This window comes from Catharus ustulatus, chromosome 5, assembly GCF_009819885.2.
Source record: "Catharus ustulatus isolate bCatUst1 chromosome 5, bCatUst1.pri.v2, whole genome shotgun sequence".
NCBI classification, from domain to species: domain Eukaryota; kingdom Metazoa; phylum Chordata; class Aves; order Passeriformes; family Turdidae; genus Catharus; species Catharus ustulatus.
Window position 1 is genome coordinate 64,163,555 of NC_046225.1, and position 18,253 is coordinate 64,181,807.

At 41.6% G+C, this 18,253-nt stretch overlaps 3 protein-coding genes across 3 annotated transcripts in view; all 3 read left to right on the top strand.

Moving 5' to 3' along the window:
- The window catches only part of KIAA0232 (KIAA0232 ortholog), a 63,504-nt gene extending 53,482 nt beyond the window's left edge, over positions 1 to 10,022 (top strand). The window contains exons 7-9 of the mRNA XM_033061419.2: positions 4,347 to 4,428; positions 6,307 to 6,404; positions 7,381 to 10,022. Of these exons, the coding sequence (XP_032917310.1) occupies positions 4,347 to 4,428; positions 6,307 to 6,404; positions 7,381 to 7,560 (360 nt within the window). The 3' untranslated portion in view covers positions 7,561 to 10,022. The remainder of the gene's footprint in view (positions 1 to 4,346; positions 4,429 to 6,306; positions 6,405 to 7,380) is intronic.
- On the top strand, positions 9,158 to 17,458 carry LOC116996851 (translation initiation factor IF-2-like). The gene is made up of 2 exons (XM_033060873.1): positions 9,158 to 9,183; positions 16,450 to 17,458. Exons 1-2 carry the CDS (start codon positions 9,158 to 9,160, stop codon positions 17,456 to 17,458), a joined length of 1,035 nt encoding a protein of 344 aa, XP_032916764.1.
- The window catches only part of TBC1D14 (TBC1 domain family member 14), a 70,522-nt gene continuing 69,653 nt past the window's right edge, over positions 17,385 to 18,253 (top strand). Inside the window, exon 1 of the mRNA XM_033060270.1 lies at positions 17,385 to 17,533. Within this exon, the coding sequence (XP_032916161.1) occupies positions 17,491 to 17,533 (43 nt within the window). The 5' untranslated portion in view covers positions 17,385 to 17,490. The remainder of the gene's footprint in view (positions 17,534 to 18,253) is intronic.

Sequence of the window (18,253 nt, forward strand, 5' to 3'; positions counted from 1 at the left end):
TTGAGATTTGGTGAGGTTCTGTGCTGGACTGGAATGATGGCAGTGGAAGTGCATAATCCCTTTAGAAAGGGCTGTCCAGAGAGGAAGGGGAGTGCTTTATAAACATTGGTTCTGAGGTAGCAGTGTGGAAGGTAAGATGTCTTAAATCCAGGTAGTGGTAAGAGTGAGGCAAAATTCAGAGGTGTCTACTGTGTGCCTTAAAATCAGGGAAATCGAGTGGGAAAAGAAAACGTGTAGTCATCCACATACAAAACAAAGGACTGACTGTAAATAATGAGTAATTTGGGGGCTACCTAAGACAGGACTGGTCCAGATAGTCCTTGGTAAGTGCTGATCATGAATGCTAGTGCTAGTAATGAAAACACCTACAAAGACTCTTAAGCTCTAACCTTCTAATTAAGAAAATGTTATTTTGCAGAGATACTGAAGGGCTTGTATGAAAGGACTTTAAAAAGAGAGTTCACAAAAACAGTTTAAAAATCATGAGGGAAAAATCCCAAGGTTTAAAGAAAGCAAATAAAAAATATTTGGTACACCTGAAAGTTCTAGAAGTGAATCGGAAACAGAAAGATGACAGAAAGATATTTGATGAACAGAACTAACAAGCTTGGAAAGCTATGAAAAATATAATATCCAAGGTATTGATTAGTGCATCTATTGTCATTGTTAATGAAAATGCAGGTATTACACTGTTTCAGTTAGTCACAGCAGTATTCACCTGAGTATCATGAAGAGCAGCAGCTAATTTGAGAAAAGCCTACTAGAATACTTGTTTGAGAACACATGGAAGATAGAAAATATATAAAAAGCAAATTTTTATTTTAAAGAGGAAAATGGAACTCAGGGGAAGTGGAACCAATGACCCTCTTAAATTGCCTAAACTGTACTTTAAACTGTAAATGGCCCAAATGTGTAACAGGAAGTTTTCAAGTATTAGTTTAGGAGAAAGATTGCACTCTCAGAGTGGCAGTCATTGGCTTACTGGAGGACAACAGAGATGATTATTTTTGCTAGTGTGTGGTTTATGAAAATCCCTGATAATAACAAACTAGGAAGATCTGCAGTTACACTGGAAGACTGGATTAGAATCAAAAAGTTGTTAAATCTGAGCAGCATTTGAAACATAAAATGCAATCCTGCAGGGGCAACTAAGATTTCTACAGAAAATAATAACCCTCTTTACAAAGACTAAGGGAGGAATGACAGATGAGGAAGTGATGTGAAACAGAAAAGCATCTTCAAATAGATCACAGTTGAATGCAAACAGGAATGGTACACTGCAAAAGACTGCAACACTGAGATCCATGAACAGGAATGCCTTCCTCTAAGAGTGGGGCTGCTCTGCTGGAGTGCCGAGCTTGTATATCAGGAAAGGTGTCTTGAGGAGAGAACACAAAGGTCACTACTTACAAAAGCAGAGTGAAGGAACTGAGGGTGTTTTTTCTCAGATAAGAGGGACTCAGAGCAGAGGCAGTGGTTTTGAAGAAGCCATGTTCATAGTTACAGGAGATAAAGGGAAAAAAGCTGTGTTCTCTGTAGGTTCCTGTAAACACAAAGGAACTGGATGTGATGAACTTAAATCATACTAAGAGAAGTTGAAGTATAAGAGTTCTAACCAGACAATGAACATATTGTAAAGCTCAATTATTTTTTAGGGAAGCAGTGGGAATTCTGCCTTGATGAGACTGAATGTAGGAATAGTGTGTTGTAGTCGATTCCAGCTTTGTGCAAGAGTAGAGACTAGATTTATCTCACGGAGTTCCTTGCACATGTATTTTCAGTAAAATTCAACAATGAGGTTACTGCCAAAGAGGTTTTAAGAATATAAAGTCTAGACTCAGCTCCCTTTGTTCATTTGTAACTGGGCTTCTTGAGCCAAGTGTATCTTCACTGGGTGGCTGATGAACTAAAATTAGGAGATCTTTTTGAATGGGACTCAATGGGTTCATTGCTGCTTTGACTTCTGAGTTATTAATGTGTTATATTCTTCCTTGATAGTAAGAGGTTGCAGAGCAAGTTCAAAGAAATATGTGCTTAGAGATTAATATGATTATTTTCTCTCGGTTGTAACAGTTCTGATAATATTAAGACCATACTGAGGCTTTAGTGCTTATTCTGTTCACATTCTGCAAGCCTCTTGTCACCCTTGTCAGTTGTGATCCTTGTCAGCAAGTGTTCTGAAGCAGTATAACTAGTCAGTGATGGTGTTTCCAAATTAGTAGCTAATAGTCTGGGAGAAGCCTCAGTTACTCTATGCCTAGCTGTAAAACCAGAAAGTTAACCCATCAGTCTTCTCTCTGACCTGCAGCAAAACTTGGAGTGAAACAGCATTGCAGATGGTTTTGCCCTGCTGTCTATGAGTTCAGCTTAAGAATAAAGTAAAATAAATATGAATAGTTTCAGAGAGGAGAGACTTCCAGTCACAATATTTAATATCAGAACCGTTCTAAATAATAGCTGTTTAGATGGTTAGCTGGAAAATATAATAAAACTTTTCATGAAACACTGGAATTGTATATGAGTGTGTGTGAGAGAGAAGAAGACATAAATTGAAAATCCTGTTTTAAACAGGAAAGATTGCCAACAAAGGAAGGTAGACTTCTGAAATTAGTATTTTGTATTTACTGATTGGGAGTGTCTCATTCACAAAAAATTTCACAATGTGTGCATTTCTAGAAAACACTTAAGCAACTGTAGGAAAAACCTTTTCCTCTGCAAATGTATAAAATGGACATTAAAAGTGTCCTCTGTTCCCTCCCAGACAAAACTTCAGCGCTGAGCTGGGAGCTGTCTGTGACCTGCTCCAGCTCTCCAGGTGTTGGGGCTGTGCTGGAAGCACAGGGGGGCTGAAGCAGCCAGTGCCAGTGCAGCCATCCCAGGGCAGGTGCTGAGCTCTGCCAGTGCCCCAGCCTGAGAAGCAAGGCTGCTGCAGCTTGTTGTGCCCTGCCAGACTCAAGCTGCCTTTGCCTGTACCTGCTGGGGTCCATCCAGCTTATCCCCTGTGCAGGTGTGACAGCAGCAGTGAGAGAGACTTTGAAACACAGTTGTTAACACATTGTGCTGTGGAGTTTAAATGCCTCTATCTATAACCAGCACAGAATGAGGCTTCCATGATTGAATGTATTTGTAAATGCACGTATTTTTTATTATGTCCTGCTTATACCCTTGAGCTGCTGCTTCTTTTTTTTTTTTTCTTTTTTTTTTTAATGTTAAAAAAAGACACCAATTGATGGTTTAAGTTCCTAAGAACTCCCTTTTCTGGAATTAAGGGTTTGAATTTTTGAAAGGTGGTTCCAAAAAGACTCCTGGGTCTTCTGACAGGAAACCAGCATGGCAAAGTTCAAATAGGTTGAATGTAGGATGTGTTTCTAAATACAGCACTCTTGAGTCACTCCTTTGGTTTGAGAAGGGCTTCTCTTTATTAAGAAATAAGTGTTTGTAAGTTTAAGTTCTATGGGTGTGTAGTTCTGTAGCAGGTTAAGGAGGAGCAAAAGGATGCTCATTAATCTTCCATGTTTAAACATTCTCAAGTTGACTGAGAAAAAAGCTGGCAAGAAAGTCAGTGCTGAAGCTCATTTATTAATGTTTGTTGTAGGCATTTGCACTGTCATTTGTTTTTTGAGTCATTCTAATATCTGTAGAGGATGTTACAAGGCATAATCTCTTGAAGGCTAATGGGATTACCTCAGGTGCAGCCATGAAACTGCTATTTTAGCCATGTCCATCAATGTCATAAGGAAAAATTAAACTAGCATTAAAATATAGGGAAAGGTAGAGTATATTGGCAGTCTTAGTGAATGGATTACTTCTAGTATAAAGGCAAATTGTTGATCATCATCCTTATAACATCTTTGTCCTCGTGTTGACACATAATTCTCTAATTTTGTGTTTTTCCATTGGGTAATGGTACTGCTAATTCATCCTACCAAACTTTAAACATAAAATTTTGCCACTTTTTGTTCACTGTCTTCTGTGTTTTGTTTTACACTGAACTGTTTGTCATGTTGGCTAACATTTCACTGTGCTTCCATCTCTCAGGTAGCTCTCTCTAGATTATAAAGTGTAGGGCTGGATTTTTTTCTGGATTTGTGTAACACTGTGTGGGCAAAGTCTGAGCCCCAGCATGGAGTTTGTATTGGCTGTAAGAGTTCAGAGAATGGAGATTTCACTGTAATTTGACAGTCATTTCCTATTAGTGTCACAAATTGAGCAGTGTGACCTGTAAGCCTTAGGAAAATTCATTGTAATACCAGAATTTCCTCCTTTACATGTAAGTATATTATTTATGGCAAAATGAAGTGTGATTATTGTCTAAACACTTTCCTATATTGAATACTAATCTGCAGAGAATGAGTGGCAGCCAGGAAAAGCAATGCTGGTGGGAAAAGGCGCTCTATTCTCCCCTTTTTCCTGCATCACAGTGTGAAGGTAAGCACCTCTGCCTGTTAGAACTAACTTGCTGTTGCACCCATGTTAGAATGAAATGCTCCTTTTTATGGATTGGAGTTGCTGCAGATGAAATGGATTTACTATCTGTATTTAGAAAACCCACACCAGTAAGCTTCCATAAAAAAATCTTTAATCTGAGAGAGAACTGGGATGCTTCAGTTGCACTTACAGTAGACATCTAGCATGATTCTAAATTGGTTTTAAAACAAAGTAGTTTAAAAATAATCTTAACATTTACACAATTTTACTTAATTCCAAAGCCTGCAATTAAATAAACAGAAAATCTCTGATTATGAAAACATTTTATTACATTTTTTAATGTTTCATCCTGAAAAATACTTATTAGGTAGGTAAGTCTAAAAGAATGTGAAAACATGATGATGACCTTTTATGGGTGTGCATAAATAACATGCCAGTTATTTAGTGAATGTGTGGAATCTCTCTGAGACTGGGAAGGAGAGGGATTTGCCACTTGGCCACTCCTTTCACACTGACAGTCTGGGAATTTTTCTGTTCTGCACAGAGAGCAAGTCCAGCCTTAGTAGGCAGGCTGCTCGTGACCAGAAGCAGGTGTGCTTCCAGCACTCCCAGGAATCTGTAGCATCTGTCAACTCACTCGAGTCCAGGTTTTTAGTGGACCGGCAAGAATCCAGGCAGCTTTTTTTTTGCCTGCATACCAATTCACCTTTTTGGGGACAAGGCAAGAAGCTAAACAAGACCATGCTGTATCCTGAATTGACAGGATCTCTGGTGCTTCCTGTTGTTACAGGCTCAGGGTGAGAAAGTTTTGATCAGAGACCTGTTTCCTTAATAATCTGAAAATAGATTAGCCAGTTATAATTTTTGAAGCACACCTTTAAGTGCGACCAACTAAACTGTGTTCTTGGTTCCAAAACAGCCTTAGTTTGGTGTTTAGGACAGTTGGGTGACTTTCAAGAACACCTTAACTTTACTTCACTCCTAGCTATAGAGCTGTGCACAGTGTAAGAGCAGATTGGCGCTCAGAGCTGTCAGTCTTCCCGAGGGGGGGATTTTGGGGATTTGGGGGATTTGGGGTCCCCCTGCAAAGCCGCGGGGCCGGGGCCGCTGCTGACCCCTGGCGGCCGGCGCGCGTCACTGCGGCAGCGCTGCCCTGGCGCGGGGGGAGCGGCGAGCCCGGGAGCTGCTGCTGCAGAGCCGGGCTGGCTGCCAGGAACCGAGCCACGGGGTGCTCTGTGCGACTCCGAGTGTAAACAGCACCGGGACACTGTCCTCACAGCTGATGCTACTCTTCCACAAACCTTTTTCTGTATCCAGTTTTCAGTATGGGTACTTTTTATATGTGAGTGTAGATGCATGTGATCCGTATGTATCTATCTACATGATAGATGTTGTTATTATATATATGTAAGTTTACTCTGGTAAGTAGAAATCACAGCCATTCACATCAGCTGGGGTTTTTGAGTTTCAGTGAAGATCAGGCTACTGTTTCAGTCCGTACTATATGGGTATAGAAATAGGAGTGATGTGGAACACAATGCAATATCAGAATTGAAAAATATACTGAACCATTTATCATTAAAAAGTAACTCTTGTTCTTTGGTATTTTAGGTGTTTTTATTAACTAAGTAGCTTCTCTTTTACTATTAGTTATCCAGGTAGGATTTGATGAAGCTTCCCTGAGGTGTTATGCTGATTTCTCTGTGGGTGTCAGACCATAAAAACCCCCACAAGCACAGAGTTTACATGGCATAGAGTGTGAATTCCAAGAATACTTCTCTGGATGCTTTAATTTATGGTAAATGTAAATAACAGTGTTCCTCAATTCTGTTTTTTTTTTCCTTTGCACCTGAAACACTCCCACAAAAACAATATAAGAGTGCTATACAAATGCCAAGGGAGAGAATGGTGTAGGAGAACTTGCAGATGTAAAGGAAGTATCCAATGATGATGAACATCTTTTAGATTTTAATATGGTAAGTTTGTCAATGGTTTTGGGGATGAAGTTTTTTACTCATTTTATAAGGGTGGGCTTCTGCATCTTTCCTTTCATCACAGTTCTCAGTCTACCCTCAAATGAAATTCCTGCAAAAACCTTCAAAAGCTTCTCTTCTCTTTGTTTTTTAACCTCCCCTGCATCTTGAGCATCCTTCTGAAAGTTCCTCAGGGTGTTGTACTTTGGGGAGTACAACCCTTTGTACAAACAGCTGTACTTCTAGTAGATAAGCAAAGCCAGTTTCCTTTGGGAATGCTTGCCATTTGCTTGTCATGAGTGTTAAACATGAGTCTTCTTTTCCTTCAACTACTAATTTCAGTAAGTGTAGAGTGAGCTGAAGTGCACTATGAGGGCAAAAAGAACCAGTAACTAAAGGCATAAAGATAATATGTGTTGAATACTGTCCTCATTGCAATCAATAAAACCCTGATTTTTTTCTCTAGGGAAAAATTTCATGTACACATATATTTACTGATATACCTTTAAACTTCATAGTGATGATAGCACTTAGTTTAACATTGTGACATGCTTGCTATAGCTTTACTCATTCAGATGAAAATATATTGAAAATACATTTGCTTGAAGTTTAGTCAGATCTGTGCTGTGTTTTCTTACTATTTAATATTTATTACCAAGTTTTGGAGATAACTTTTACAGTAATTTTTCTAACATGAACTGTGATAAAGCTACATCCCGAGTTCACCTTTGATCCTCTTGCTTTTTTGTGCAAATCTTAAAATTAAAGAATAGGAAAAAAATAATAAAAGCCCCACTTTTTTCCCCTGCTGTTCTACAGTCCTTTCTACATAGTGGACTAAGTCAGGAAAGAGGAGGACTTGCCCTGTAATCGTGGCATCTCTCTTGGACAACTACAAAACCATATAACCTCCCAGCCCAGAGAAAAGCAAGCATGTTCTTTATTGTTCCCCATCAACACTGTCAGTTTAAATCCTTAGGTTTCTTCTGTTTATGAAGCAAGATGTGCAGATGATATAAATGCTGAGGCAAAACCAAATGGCTTCAGGAAGAAGATCTACTCCAGTGATAGCTCCAGCTCTGAAGACACAGCTTCAGAAGGTGGCAGCGAGTGGGCTGATCCGTGTGAGGAGGAGCTTTTTTCTCGAACTCAACTGTAGAAACTGCAGAGTAGAACAGATGATTGAAAAGTAACATGAGATGGAAAACTATCTTTCTTGAGGGTCTGTAGCTCTAAAACAACAACTTGAGTTTCCTCTTCAGTTAATGGATTCAGATGTGTATTTATCTTTCTCTTCTTGCTTATTTTATAGATGAGGACACAGCTGTCCTGTTGAAGATTTTTTTCCCCAAAAAGTACTGTTAAATTCTTGGCTATTTGAACTAGACTAGATTGTGTTGTCAAATCAAGAATGGATGTGCATGTGCTTGTCTTAGTAGTACCACTGCTTTTTTGCATCTTAATTGCAGTTATTTTCTTTCGTAACTGTAGCCCTACCACTATTACGATCTTCTTAGCATCGCAGTGTCTACAACTACTTCTGCTATTCAGAGACTTCACCTTTCTGCACATTAGGCTTTGTTCTTTAAGAACTGGGAGATAAATACTTAACACTGTAATCTATCAGTGCCTTTCTGAATGCAGGAGAAAAGCATGAATGACTTGTCCAGTCTTCATTCAGTAAATCTCATAACTTTGAAGTAGGAACAACAGGGTTGTGCTTTAGAGACTTACAGAAACTGTGTTTTCTATCCTATGATTCCCCCCTCCCACAAACCAACTCTGAGGATACCATGGTTTGTATTTTTGCTAACTGGAGAAGCCAAGGATTTTTTGTAGGTATGGAGGCAATGTGAGGGGTTTTTTTTTCCTTTTTTCTTTTTTTTTGTCCTTTTTAGCGATTTGCCGATGTGGGGCAGAAGTTCAAAAAGTAACACCAAAAATAATAAACCACTGGGGTGATGTGTGGATTGTTGTGAATTTTGTTAATGAGTAATGAGAATGTTGTCTTGTTGCAGATGAAGGCATTCATGTAACCTGCAAAAGCATCCTGTAACTGAACTTGAGCCTGAATGACTGAAACTCTCTAAAATGCTCAGAGTGTTCAATGTTTTAAATGCAAAGGGTCAGTGCTTCACTTGAAAGAAATCCTGTGGCTGCTGCAGTTAGCTGCTGTTGTGGCTGTAATTTAGTAAATCTCGTAGTTCATTTTGTGTTTCTGAGAGAATGTGTGGGGCAAGTTATGTGTGTGGTGGGTGGGGGTAGGGAAGGTGATGACTTACAGCATACATGTGTGATTGCAGTAGTGATTGTTGCTTTATGTGACTTGCTTTTAAATTTTCTTTTGTTAACTTAGAAAGTCAATACATTGTCAAGTTGCATCTGTACAAGACTATCAACTCCTTCTGCTTTTAACACATTATGCAAAACGTATAAGCCAGGAGGAGCAATATTTGCAAAACTAAGCATTCTAAGTTTTTACCAACTCCTAGTTTAAAAAATGACAACAACTAACTAGTCTACACGATCGCAGCATGTCTGTAACACCAGGAAGTGCAGAAAGTCCAATACTGACTTGAAAAGCTTCACCATTATTTTTGACAGGCAATAAACCTCACAAGAAACATAGCTGTTTGAAATGTGAGCTGAACTGCCTTTGAAATATGTTCTGCGCTAGAAATGCTTTCTGAGTAACTGGGTTTTGTTGCCTTTATTCAATTGACAGTGTAAGCATTTAAACACGTGGTTGGGAAACCATGCCGGTCTTCGTGCAACGCTTTTGGTGAGATCCTTACTAAAACTGGCTTGGTTGCCCTTACCCAAGGACTTTCTTTTGGTCCTCCTCTTAGACTATGTTTTAGGGTTTGTATTCATACAGCAAATCTTTTGACACTTTACAGTTTCTTTTCTTAATTTATTTGCAGACTTTGAATAGATTTTTATGTATTTTACTTTCTTCTGGAGCTTCCTTGAGAGGTTGTTTAGCACCTGCACTGAAACTAGTTAACTGTAACATGAAAGGAAAAAAGAACTTTATACACAAATTCTTCAAATCACTACAATGAAGAATTGAATAGAACTTCATCTGAGAACAGGAAATGACCAAGTGGACATATTTCAAACACAAACTTCAGCTCAGTTAATTCTGGCTAGAGCTTCTTCGTTGGTAAGAAAGGGCTCAAAAGTAACAAAGGTGTTGCTCATAGTTACACTGTGGCATGTAATGATTCCAGCACCTTTGGAGAAAATAAAATCCTATCTTGAGCTTGGGCAATAACAAATTGTCTTTACTTGTTTTCATAGTTTAATGGCTAAAGCTCTAAGGCTTTCAGTGAGAGTTGAAGTGTGGTTTTTAGTTTTTCTATATGGATAGAAACACACAACAACAACAATAACAACAACAACAAGAGCATTAAAGGTTGGCATACGCTGAACCGCACTGTGGGATGAAGCGCATTGCATATCCATAGCATTGAAGTACCAGTTTTCCATTCCTGGGCTGAAATTTGTTTCTACTTTTTGCTTCAAGTGGTTGTATTGTTCTGATTTCACGTACACCAGAGTAACTGATTTTGTTTTCTTGTGGAGTTACTTAACACCGAATAAAAATATAAAAGGACAGTTGGATGGTGTGTGTGTCTCTTCATTTTCTTCGGCTGACATGTATAACTTAGATACAACATGCAGTTAAGCGTTAAATATTCTGGAGAAATAGCATGATGTACATAGCATAATTTGGGGATTCATTTCATTGCTATAATTTTTTAAACAATTTTTAGGATGTAGGAAAATTAAATACATTGCATATGTTCTTAAAAAAAAAAAGACAAAATGAGCTTTGTCCACACTTTATTTCTGTAGAAATTAATTTATAATGACAAATTCATGTTTAGAAAACATGAGACCTGTTAAAAAAAAATTAAACCCAAGCAACCCCAGACCCTCTCTCACATAACAGTTACAGAACTTGTATGTAATACGGGATCTAACCCAGCAGATTTCTATTTCTGCTTTCAACTTGTGTTGAAGTAACAACCATCAAGTAGCCATCAAGTAACCAGTATCTCGCTTCTTACAGAAAAACTGCATCTATAACAATAAAGTGCACTTTCCTAATTCCATGGCTGCACCTCCTTTCAGAGAAAGGAAGAAGCCCAAGCAGCTCACATTCTACTTGGTGGAGCCTTGTGCATTGTGATGTAAGTCTGCAGCCAAAGTAACCTGGCGTTACCTCTGCCAAATTAGAAGTTTAGTGAAAATGACACAGAAACACACACTTGGAGGTAGTGGAAGAGTGTCTCTGTAAGGTCCTTGGGTGAATACTTTTGTTCAAACTTGGTAGTTGAAACTTTTAAAGGCATATATTATTTTCAGTTATTTCTTAAATACAGCAGAAATAGTGTATTTTCGTTGCATTTATAGAAGATGCTTGATTAAAGAACTACATTTAATCAGCCAGGCATTTCAATTCCTATATCTGAATAAATATTAAATACATATATGGTAAAAATAGTTTCCAGTGTAAACAATTCTTCTGTCATGCAAAAACTACCACTGTATAGTCTAGGCTGCAAGTGCATCCATCAGTGGTAGGATAGACTGACTGTAAATGCATCACACTGTGCCTTCATGGGAGTGTCTGATGTGAAAATACACGGGAAGGCAGTGAAACTTCTGGAAAGCCAGGATTCCTTCACAGTAACTCATTCTTTCCCTGCCAGGACCAGCACAGTTAAGTATTATCCCCAAGGAATCAGTCATTACCTTTCACATGCAGCATCTCACATGATTTTATTTTATTACCTGTGAAACTAATAGCAAAAAGACTCCAGAGGTTTGGGACAAAGGAGTCTTTACTGATACATTTTAGCTTCCTTCTGTAAGACTTCTGTTCCATTATTCAAGTTCCTCTCAAAATGTAGTATTGCGTGCAGATGGTTATAAATTTTGTGGTCTATCTGTGCTCCAGTGGGATGATAATGGGATGAACAGGAAAAAGCAGCTGACAGAGCTGGCAGGGGGCCAAGAGGCTGCTGAGAAAAAGCCACGGAGTGACAAAACGCTGGTGTCCCTGCCCTATTTCATCCATGTGTAACAACTTCACCTATAAACAGTGAGGTGAGAGGCTGAGGTGAGAGGCTGCCATGGACACTGCCCTCTGCCTGACAGCCTCCCTAGAGGGCAAATGCTTCTGGAATGAAGTGTCTGTCATTAGTGGATTTGGGATTAATTCAAGAACAAGGGGCTGCAAAAGCAGTGCTAAGTCTCCGTGGCTATCGGTAATGATGCAGGGTCCCTTCTGTTAACAGCACTAACAGCTATTTAATAGTGCTACAACTGCTTATTGCATAAAGATTTCAGGATTTTCCAGTGAAGGGTTAACTGCTAATCATTTCTGCACAAGCCTTATTTTACTCACTACAGCCAAACAGAGGGATGGGAGAAACAGCAACTTTCCTTGTCTCATAGAACTGAGAACTCTCAAATTCTTTAATTTCTTCTAAAACCTTTCTAAGAAATCACGCCCGTTAAAAATACTGTTAAGAAGTACAGATGAGTACATTTTCAGATTCATCTCTGCTTTCCTGTTTGTAGCCACGGAAATGCTCAAGCAAAGAACAGTACAGAACAGTAGCAGTACTGAAAGCAAATGCATTAGCAATGCCTAAAAAAAGGGATGCCATTTGCACCACTGGAGATTTTTAGGAATATATTAGACAAATGTGTCAGAAATTATGTAGTGACTGACACAAACTTGTGTACTTTTTTCCTTTACTGATCCCCAACTTATGTTTGGAAAAAAGTACAACTTGTGTGTTGTTTGTGTCTTCTATTGTCCAAAGAGTAATTTGCCTCATTAATCTCTACCTGCTATGATGGGCCAGCCTGATCCCTTAGAGATATGGGACAGAAACTGGTATTGAATTTTTCATTTTTGCAGTTACTTTATTTGTGTATTAATGAATATTAAGAACATCCTTTATGTTTCCAATACCCTTTTAGTAGGATTTTGCCTTTTTCCGTTTTTTCTTACATTTCATAACTTCTAATTTTTTCATTGATATTTGGCTTCTAGCTGTCCTCATTTTGCAGTGGAGTTCTAGCCCTCAATCATTTGTCTCTGCAACCCTCAGCTATTTGACAATGGTCTTCTTCAGGAAGTCTAAGTTGTCATTCATGGGTTTTAAATATCGTTCCACCATTTTTCTTGTAATTGTATTAAGTACAAAAATATTAAATTCTTTGAAGCACTGCAGATATCTCCATGGAGACATAATAATGGGATCTGTTACCTGCCCAAACTGAATGTTACTTAATTTCATTCATTCTTACTAGGTCTAGACAACAATTGACTTTTAGTCCAGTACTTCTTTTTTTCTTCGTAGTGAGTTCCAATAGATGTTGCCATGCTGGCAACTGCTACAGAATAAATCTGTTCTCTTTTGGAAATGTAATTTAAATTGTGCTTACTTAAGAGAATAAATCTGTTACAGAACTCCAGCATCATGCAGCTGTGCATAATAACAACCATGTTTCCTTCTCTGGCGTGATTTAGTGATGAGTGAAGATCTGTAACAGAGGTACCATGGAGGCTTTGTTCACGATTATTTATGGGCACTCAGGATTCTGCAATTCTGAGATATTATACAAGGAGTAATATTTTTAGTTGATATAGTTTTATTCCTTCACACCTTATTACTCATGTTGTCTCTCCTAAACAGCTTGTAGACAGCGATAGAAACAATCCTGTCACGTATGGTGTTTCAGTAGTATCAGTCCAAACATGCTACAAAGTCTCACACTCCGGCACTGCCTTTCCTGCTCTTCATTTTCTTGCTGTCTCATGGAGAACCATCTCAGTCTGTTATTACCCAGTGGTAACAGAAGGGTTAACGGTGCTGGTAGCTATAGACCAAGCTTCCCTCATCCTTTATCAGGTCTAAGTTCCTATAGGAAGAGGCAGCCTTTTGGGATAAACAAATGGCACATTCTCCAGCCGTTCCTGATCCTATTAAAATGGCCTGTACAGATAGTCCACCTCTAGTAGGAATGCCTGTGCAGAGGGTGGCCATGCTGAAAATGGACTGCTACCAAATACAGACAGGCAAAAATAGTTTTGTGTGAACAAAATTAATTTCTGATAAATCTGAAGTAGAAGAGCATAGTATTTTTTCAGAAGCATCACCATTTGCTTCCAAGGTACTGAATTTTTCACAGAATTCTGTCCCTTTTCATTGCTACAAATCAGTAGAAACCAGAATGTATTGTTTTCTTGTGCCATATAACATGCACGAGTTATTTCACTGTGCCTGTGTTATTTCACAGGTAATTCTGTACAGCAAGGAGGAAAAGGAGCAATGTCTCCTGTCTGTGCTAACATTTGCATTCACGAGAGCTTCTCTGTCTCGTGGTATGATGGATAACCCAGAGTATCCAGTGCTGCCACACTTGGTACCCTTGCACTGTGGCTTGGGTGAGCTGGAAGTGCCTTATATCAGCGATGGCAAGTGGAGGCAGGAGCTGTTGGCCAGCTCACATTCAGTGATGCACAGCTGTTGTACCTTCACAACATGCTAATCTTTGGTTTACTAAAGAGCAAAAAACTTTCCTCTAGCTTATGACAGAGAATTACTGACTTTCAAGAGCTGCACAGCAGATTCAAATGAAACCCAGTTTGGCTGGCTCTGAAAGCTGCTTGCATCACACTTGGCTCGTGATGAATGAAAATTCAATCTAGATGTTCTCATCTAACTCTTAAAAAAATAAATTTGAAGTTGTATCAATTACAAAATTGCTGAAGCTTCAAAACAGAACTGAAAGCCTAAGCAGAGAATGCTTTCTCACATCTACAGGCATAGGAAGTATGACAGAAACTTGCACTTCTGCTCCTTGGCTCTAATGAAGCAGAGGAAGGACTGGCATTTGGTACTTTTATCATAGTATATTTTGAAGAAATCACTGAGATAGAACAGAGCACAAAGTCTTCATGCCTCCTTGCAGAATAACCATAAAGCTGGGATATTTAATTCTGCTGGCATGAATATGAGTCTGTAGGACAGAGCTTTTGAACAGAATGTTTTCAAAAAAATTAAATTCTCTAGTACCAGTCTATTATTAGACATGTAGAAGTTTTTTTGCCCACTAGGTGAACATGAATTACCAGTTTGAGGCTGCTCTATGTAACATTTCATTTCTACACAACAGCTGCAGGCAAGACACTCTTAAACATGATTTTATACCAAGAATTTTTATAAAATTAAATGTTCTACAGGTTTACTTGACCCTGAATCAGTGGCAGGAGACTGATAATAACCATACTAATTAAATGCCACAATTAACTTCTTATCACGCTTCTGAGGATTTACTTACAACCCATGTGTTTAAACAGGAAGACTTGATTTCTGTGTGCCCTTCTGTGTGGACTTTAAATTTTGCACAGCTGCTGCAAAAGAAAGGTGCTAAAGGTCCCTTCTGCACTGAGTTATGCTTTTATGTTTTTATACTTCCAGTACCTGGCAGTACCTGTTCTGTTTCCTTTCAGTAATTAGTACATGCCACACTTCATCAGAACTAGTGGTGTGACACTGTACTTAGTGTGAGCCCTTCAGCTTTTCCCCATAGAGTAATACACAACATTTGCAGACAGAAATTTACCTTATATAGGATGGAGAAGGCATGAATGGGCTGATGCTAAGTGCTAATGCAGAACACCTTTTGGTAATAGCTCATGACAACCAAAAATGCTACTTCCCCTTTCCTATAAGTTATACAGCCATTCATGTGCAGAACAGGGGTGTTTTTTTAATATTGACTAGGCTGCAATTTTCTGATACTTTCCATTTGCCCTGCTACTGTTGAAAGATCTTCTGCAGCAGGTTTTTCTAATAGCTTCTTCAGCCTAAATTATATTAAGCTGGAAGTATCATTATTTCCTGTGTGGGCACTCTGCAGAATTAGACAATTCCTGACTGTTTCCAGTCTGTTATTTATCCTGGGAATCAAACAACTCACCTAGGTACAATGACACATCATGATGACAATACTCTCTTCTGGCTGCTCCAACAGAAGAATTGATTCTCACTCTCAAAAACAGAAGAAAAACATTTAATACAAAAAAAGGAATTAGTGACAGTATATCCTCCAAAAATCTTTTGCATATAAACAAGTTTATAGTGCCTCTGAATTGGTTTGCTTTTATTTACCTTTATTTATTTAGATTTCATATGGAAGCTCTCTTACAGAAATAGTAGTCATTTTCAAAAGAAGAGAAACTAGCACCAATCTTAAATCATTTTATATTGATACCAACCTTAGAAAGCAGCAGACTAAAGACTGATCCAGAAACTATCTACAGAGGTATAATTTTTATTGATGGTAAATTTTCAGAGCAGTTTTATAATGATCTAATTATTATCTTTATAGTATGGAATTGGTATCAGCAAGGTCATGGTGGCAAGGTACAGGTTTACCTCAGTCTCTCACGATTCATTCAAGTGTAACTTGCCCACATCAAAGCTTGAATAATCATGGGTTTGCACTGTTTAATAGTGAACCAGTTACACCAACACAAGTTCAGGTATTTATGCGTTTTCCGCCCTCACATTTCCAGCTTCAGTGTAGACATGAGAGGTGTGAGGTGACGAGAGCGCTTATATCCTCGGTTCAGATGGGGGGGGGCAACTTTATCTTACCACCGTTCTAGAGGCATGATCACCGACTCTAAGTGCGAAACATATGACCTTTGCAGAAAAGAAAAAACCAGTGCCGAGTTTCACAGATGATTAGGAAACACGACAGCTCTGCTCCTGTCAGGTGCTGACTGCTCGGAATTTGGGTATTGGGGTAGACAGGCTGTGAACAGCTGCACCACGTGAATGGCAAAAGGGTGCACTTCGAGACGGAAGGTGAAGAGAATTGAGAGATAATAAACACACAAAAACCGCTATTACCACCCTAGAGCCTCCACTTTTGGCATTACAGAACGTAATGCCAAAGTTCCACAGACCTAAGGAGGCACCTGCACGTGATGCCTTCACACGTTTCGTAGCCCACAGCCCACGGAATTTTATCTTCCTCCCAAACGCAGACGGTACCAGGGTGGAGCCCGCCCATCCACCTGCTCCGCCCGGGACAGCCAGGGCTGTAACGCGGACAGGCTGCAGCGCCCGGCGGCCAAAGAGCGGCTCCCACCGAGGGCAGGGCTGCTCGGGACAGCGCCCTCAGCCACAGCCCCGCTTCCCTCCGCTCCGGGGGCTGCTCGGAACCAGCGCCCTCAGCCACAGCCCCGCTTCCCTCCGCTCCGGGGGCTGCTCGGAACCAGCCCCTCAGCCACAGCCCCGCTTCCCTCCGCTCCGGGGGCTACTCGGAACCAGTGCCCCTCAGCCACAGCCCCGCTTCCCTCCGCTCCGGGGGCTCCTGGGAACCAGCGCCCTCAGCCACAGCCCCGCTTCCCTCCGCTCCGGGGGCTGCTCGGGACAGCGCCCTCAGCCACAGCCCCGCTTCCCTCCGCTCCGGGGGCTGCTCGGGACAGCGCCCTCAGCCACAGCCCCGCTTCCCTCCGCTCCGGGGGCTCCTGGGAACCAGCCCCTCAGCCACAGCCCCGCTTCCCTCCGTTTCGGGGGCTCCTCGGGACCAGCGCCCTCAGCCACAGCCCCACTCCCGGGTCGCCTCCGCTGCTGGGCCAAGTAGGCACCGCCGCCCCTCCGCGGGCGCCCAGGCCGTTCAAAATGGCGCCCAGCGGCGGCCGTCCCTCGCCCCCCTCCGCGCAGGCGTTCCCTTTCCCGGCGGGCGGTGCTTCCCCCGGCGTGCCGGGCGGGGGGAGCGGCGGCGGGGCGGGAGGAGTCCGAGCTGCGGGGGCTGGAGCATCGCCGGAGGAACCCGGCACCTGTCCCGCAGCCAGGTGTGCGCCGCCGGCGCCATGGGAGGCCCCGCGCCGCACCGAAGGGGCGCCCGGCGAGGGGCGGCCGCTCCGCCTCAGCCGCGCTGAAGCCGGCGCTGCTCCGCGGGGACTGGAGAGCAGCGACATGGACCGCTCGCCGCAGCCCCCGGCCTCCTAGTCCCGCAGCAGCGGCTGTGGGGCGGGTCGGGCATGGCCCAGCGTGACGAGAGCGACGGAGGGCAGCGCTACCCCGGTGAGGTGTCTGGGCTGCTCGGGGCATTTCCTGCTCGGGCGGCGGCGCAGCCCTGCCGGGACTGGGGGTGTTTGGTACCTGTTGGTGTGAGGGGCAGAGCCCGGGATCGAGTGGGGCAGGCGGGAGCAGCCTCAGCACTGCGGGGCCACGCTGGCTGCGGCTGCTGACTTGCCCGGCCGTGGCCACTTTAAAAAGTTAAGAGGAGCAGGTGGGCTGAGCCTTGGGAATGTTCACCGAGGGGGTTAAAGCCCGCGGAGAAGAGTGAGCGCTGCTTCCTTAAGGCTTTTTTTTTTGTTTTGTTTTGGTTTGTCTTTTTTGTTGCTGTTTCAGTTTCTTTGGGGTGTTTTGTAAGCGAAGGCCGCTAGCTCGGAAGCCTTCGCGGAGCGAGTCGGGTTCAGCCCGTGGGAAGGAAGAAACTTTGATCTCGTTGCTTCCCTTCTAGTCGAAGTCTCCCAGGCGATTCCCAGAGACCAAACAAAACTACATCTTACAGTAGCTGAAGTTCTCCTGACGTTGCTGCTAATTTAATGGGGTTTACAGAGTTTTAGTAATAATGGTGTGGGGAGGGTAAAAGCCCCGTAAAGCTTCTGGAGCAGAGGCTTTAGCAGAGCACTGTAACTTGTTTGTATTGCCGGCCTGACGGAGCAAAAACAGCCGAAAAGCGGTGAATGGCTTACTTATGATTTCTCTCCGAGCACTCCGCACAGAAGCCAGATTTGT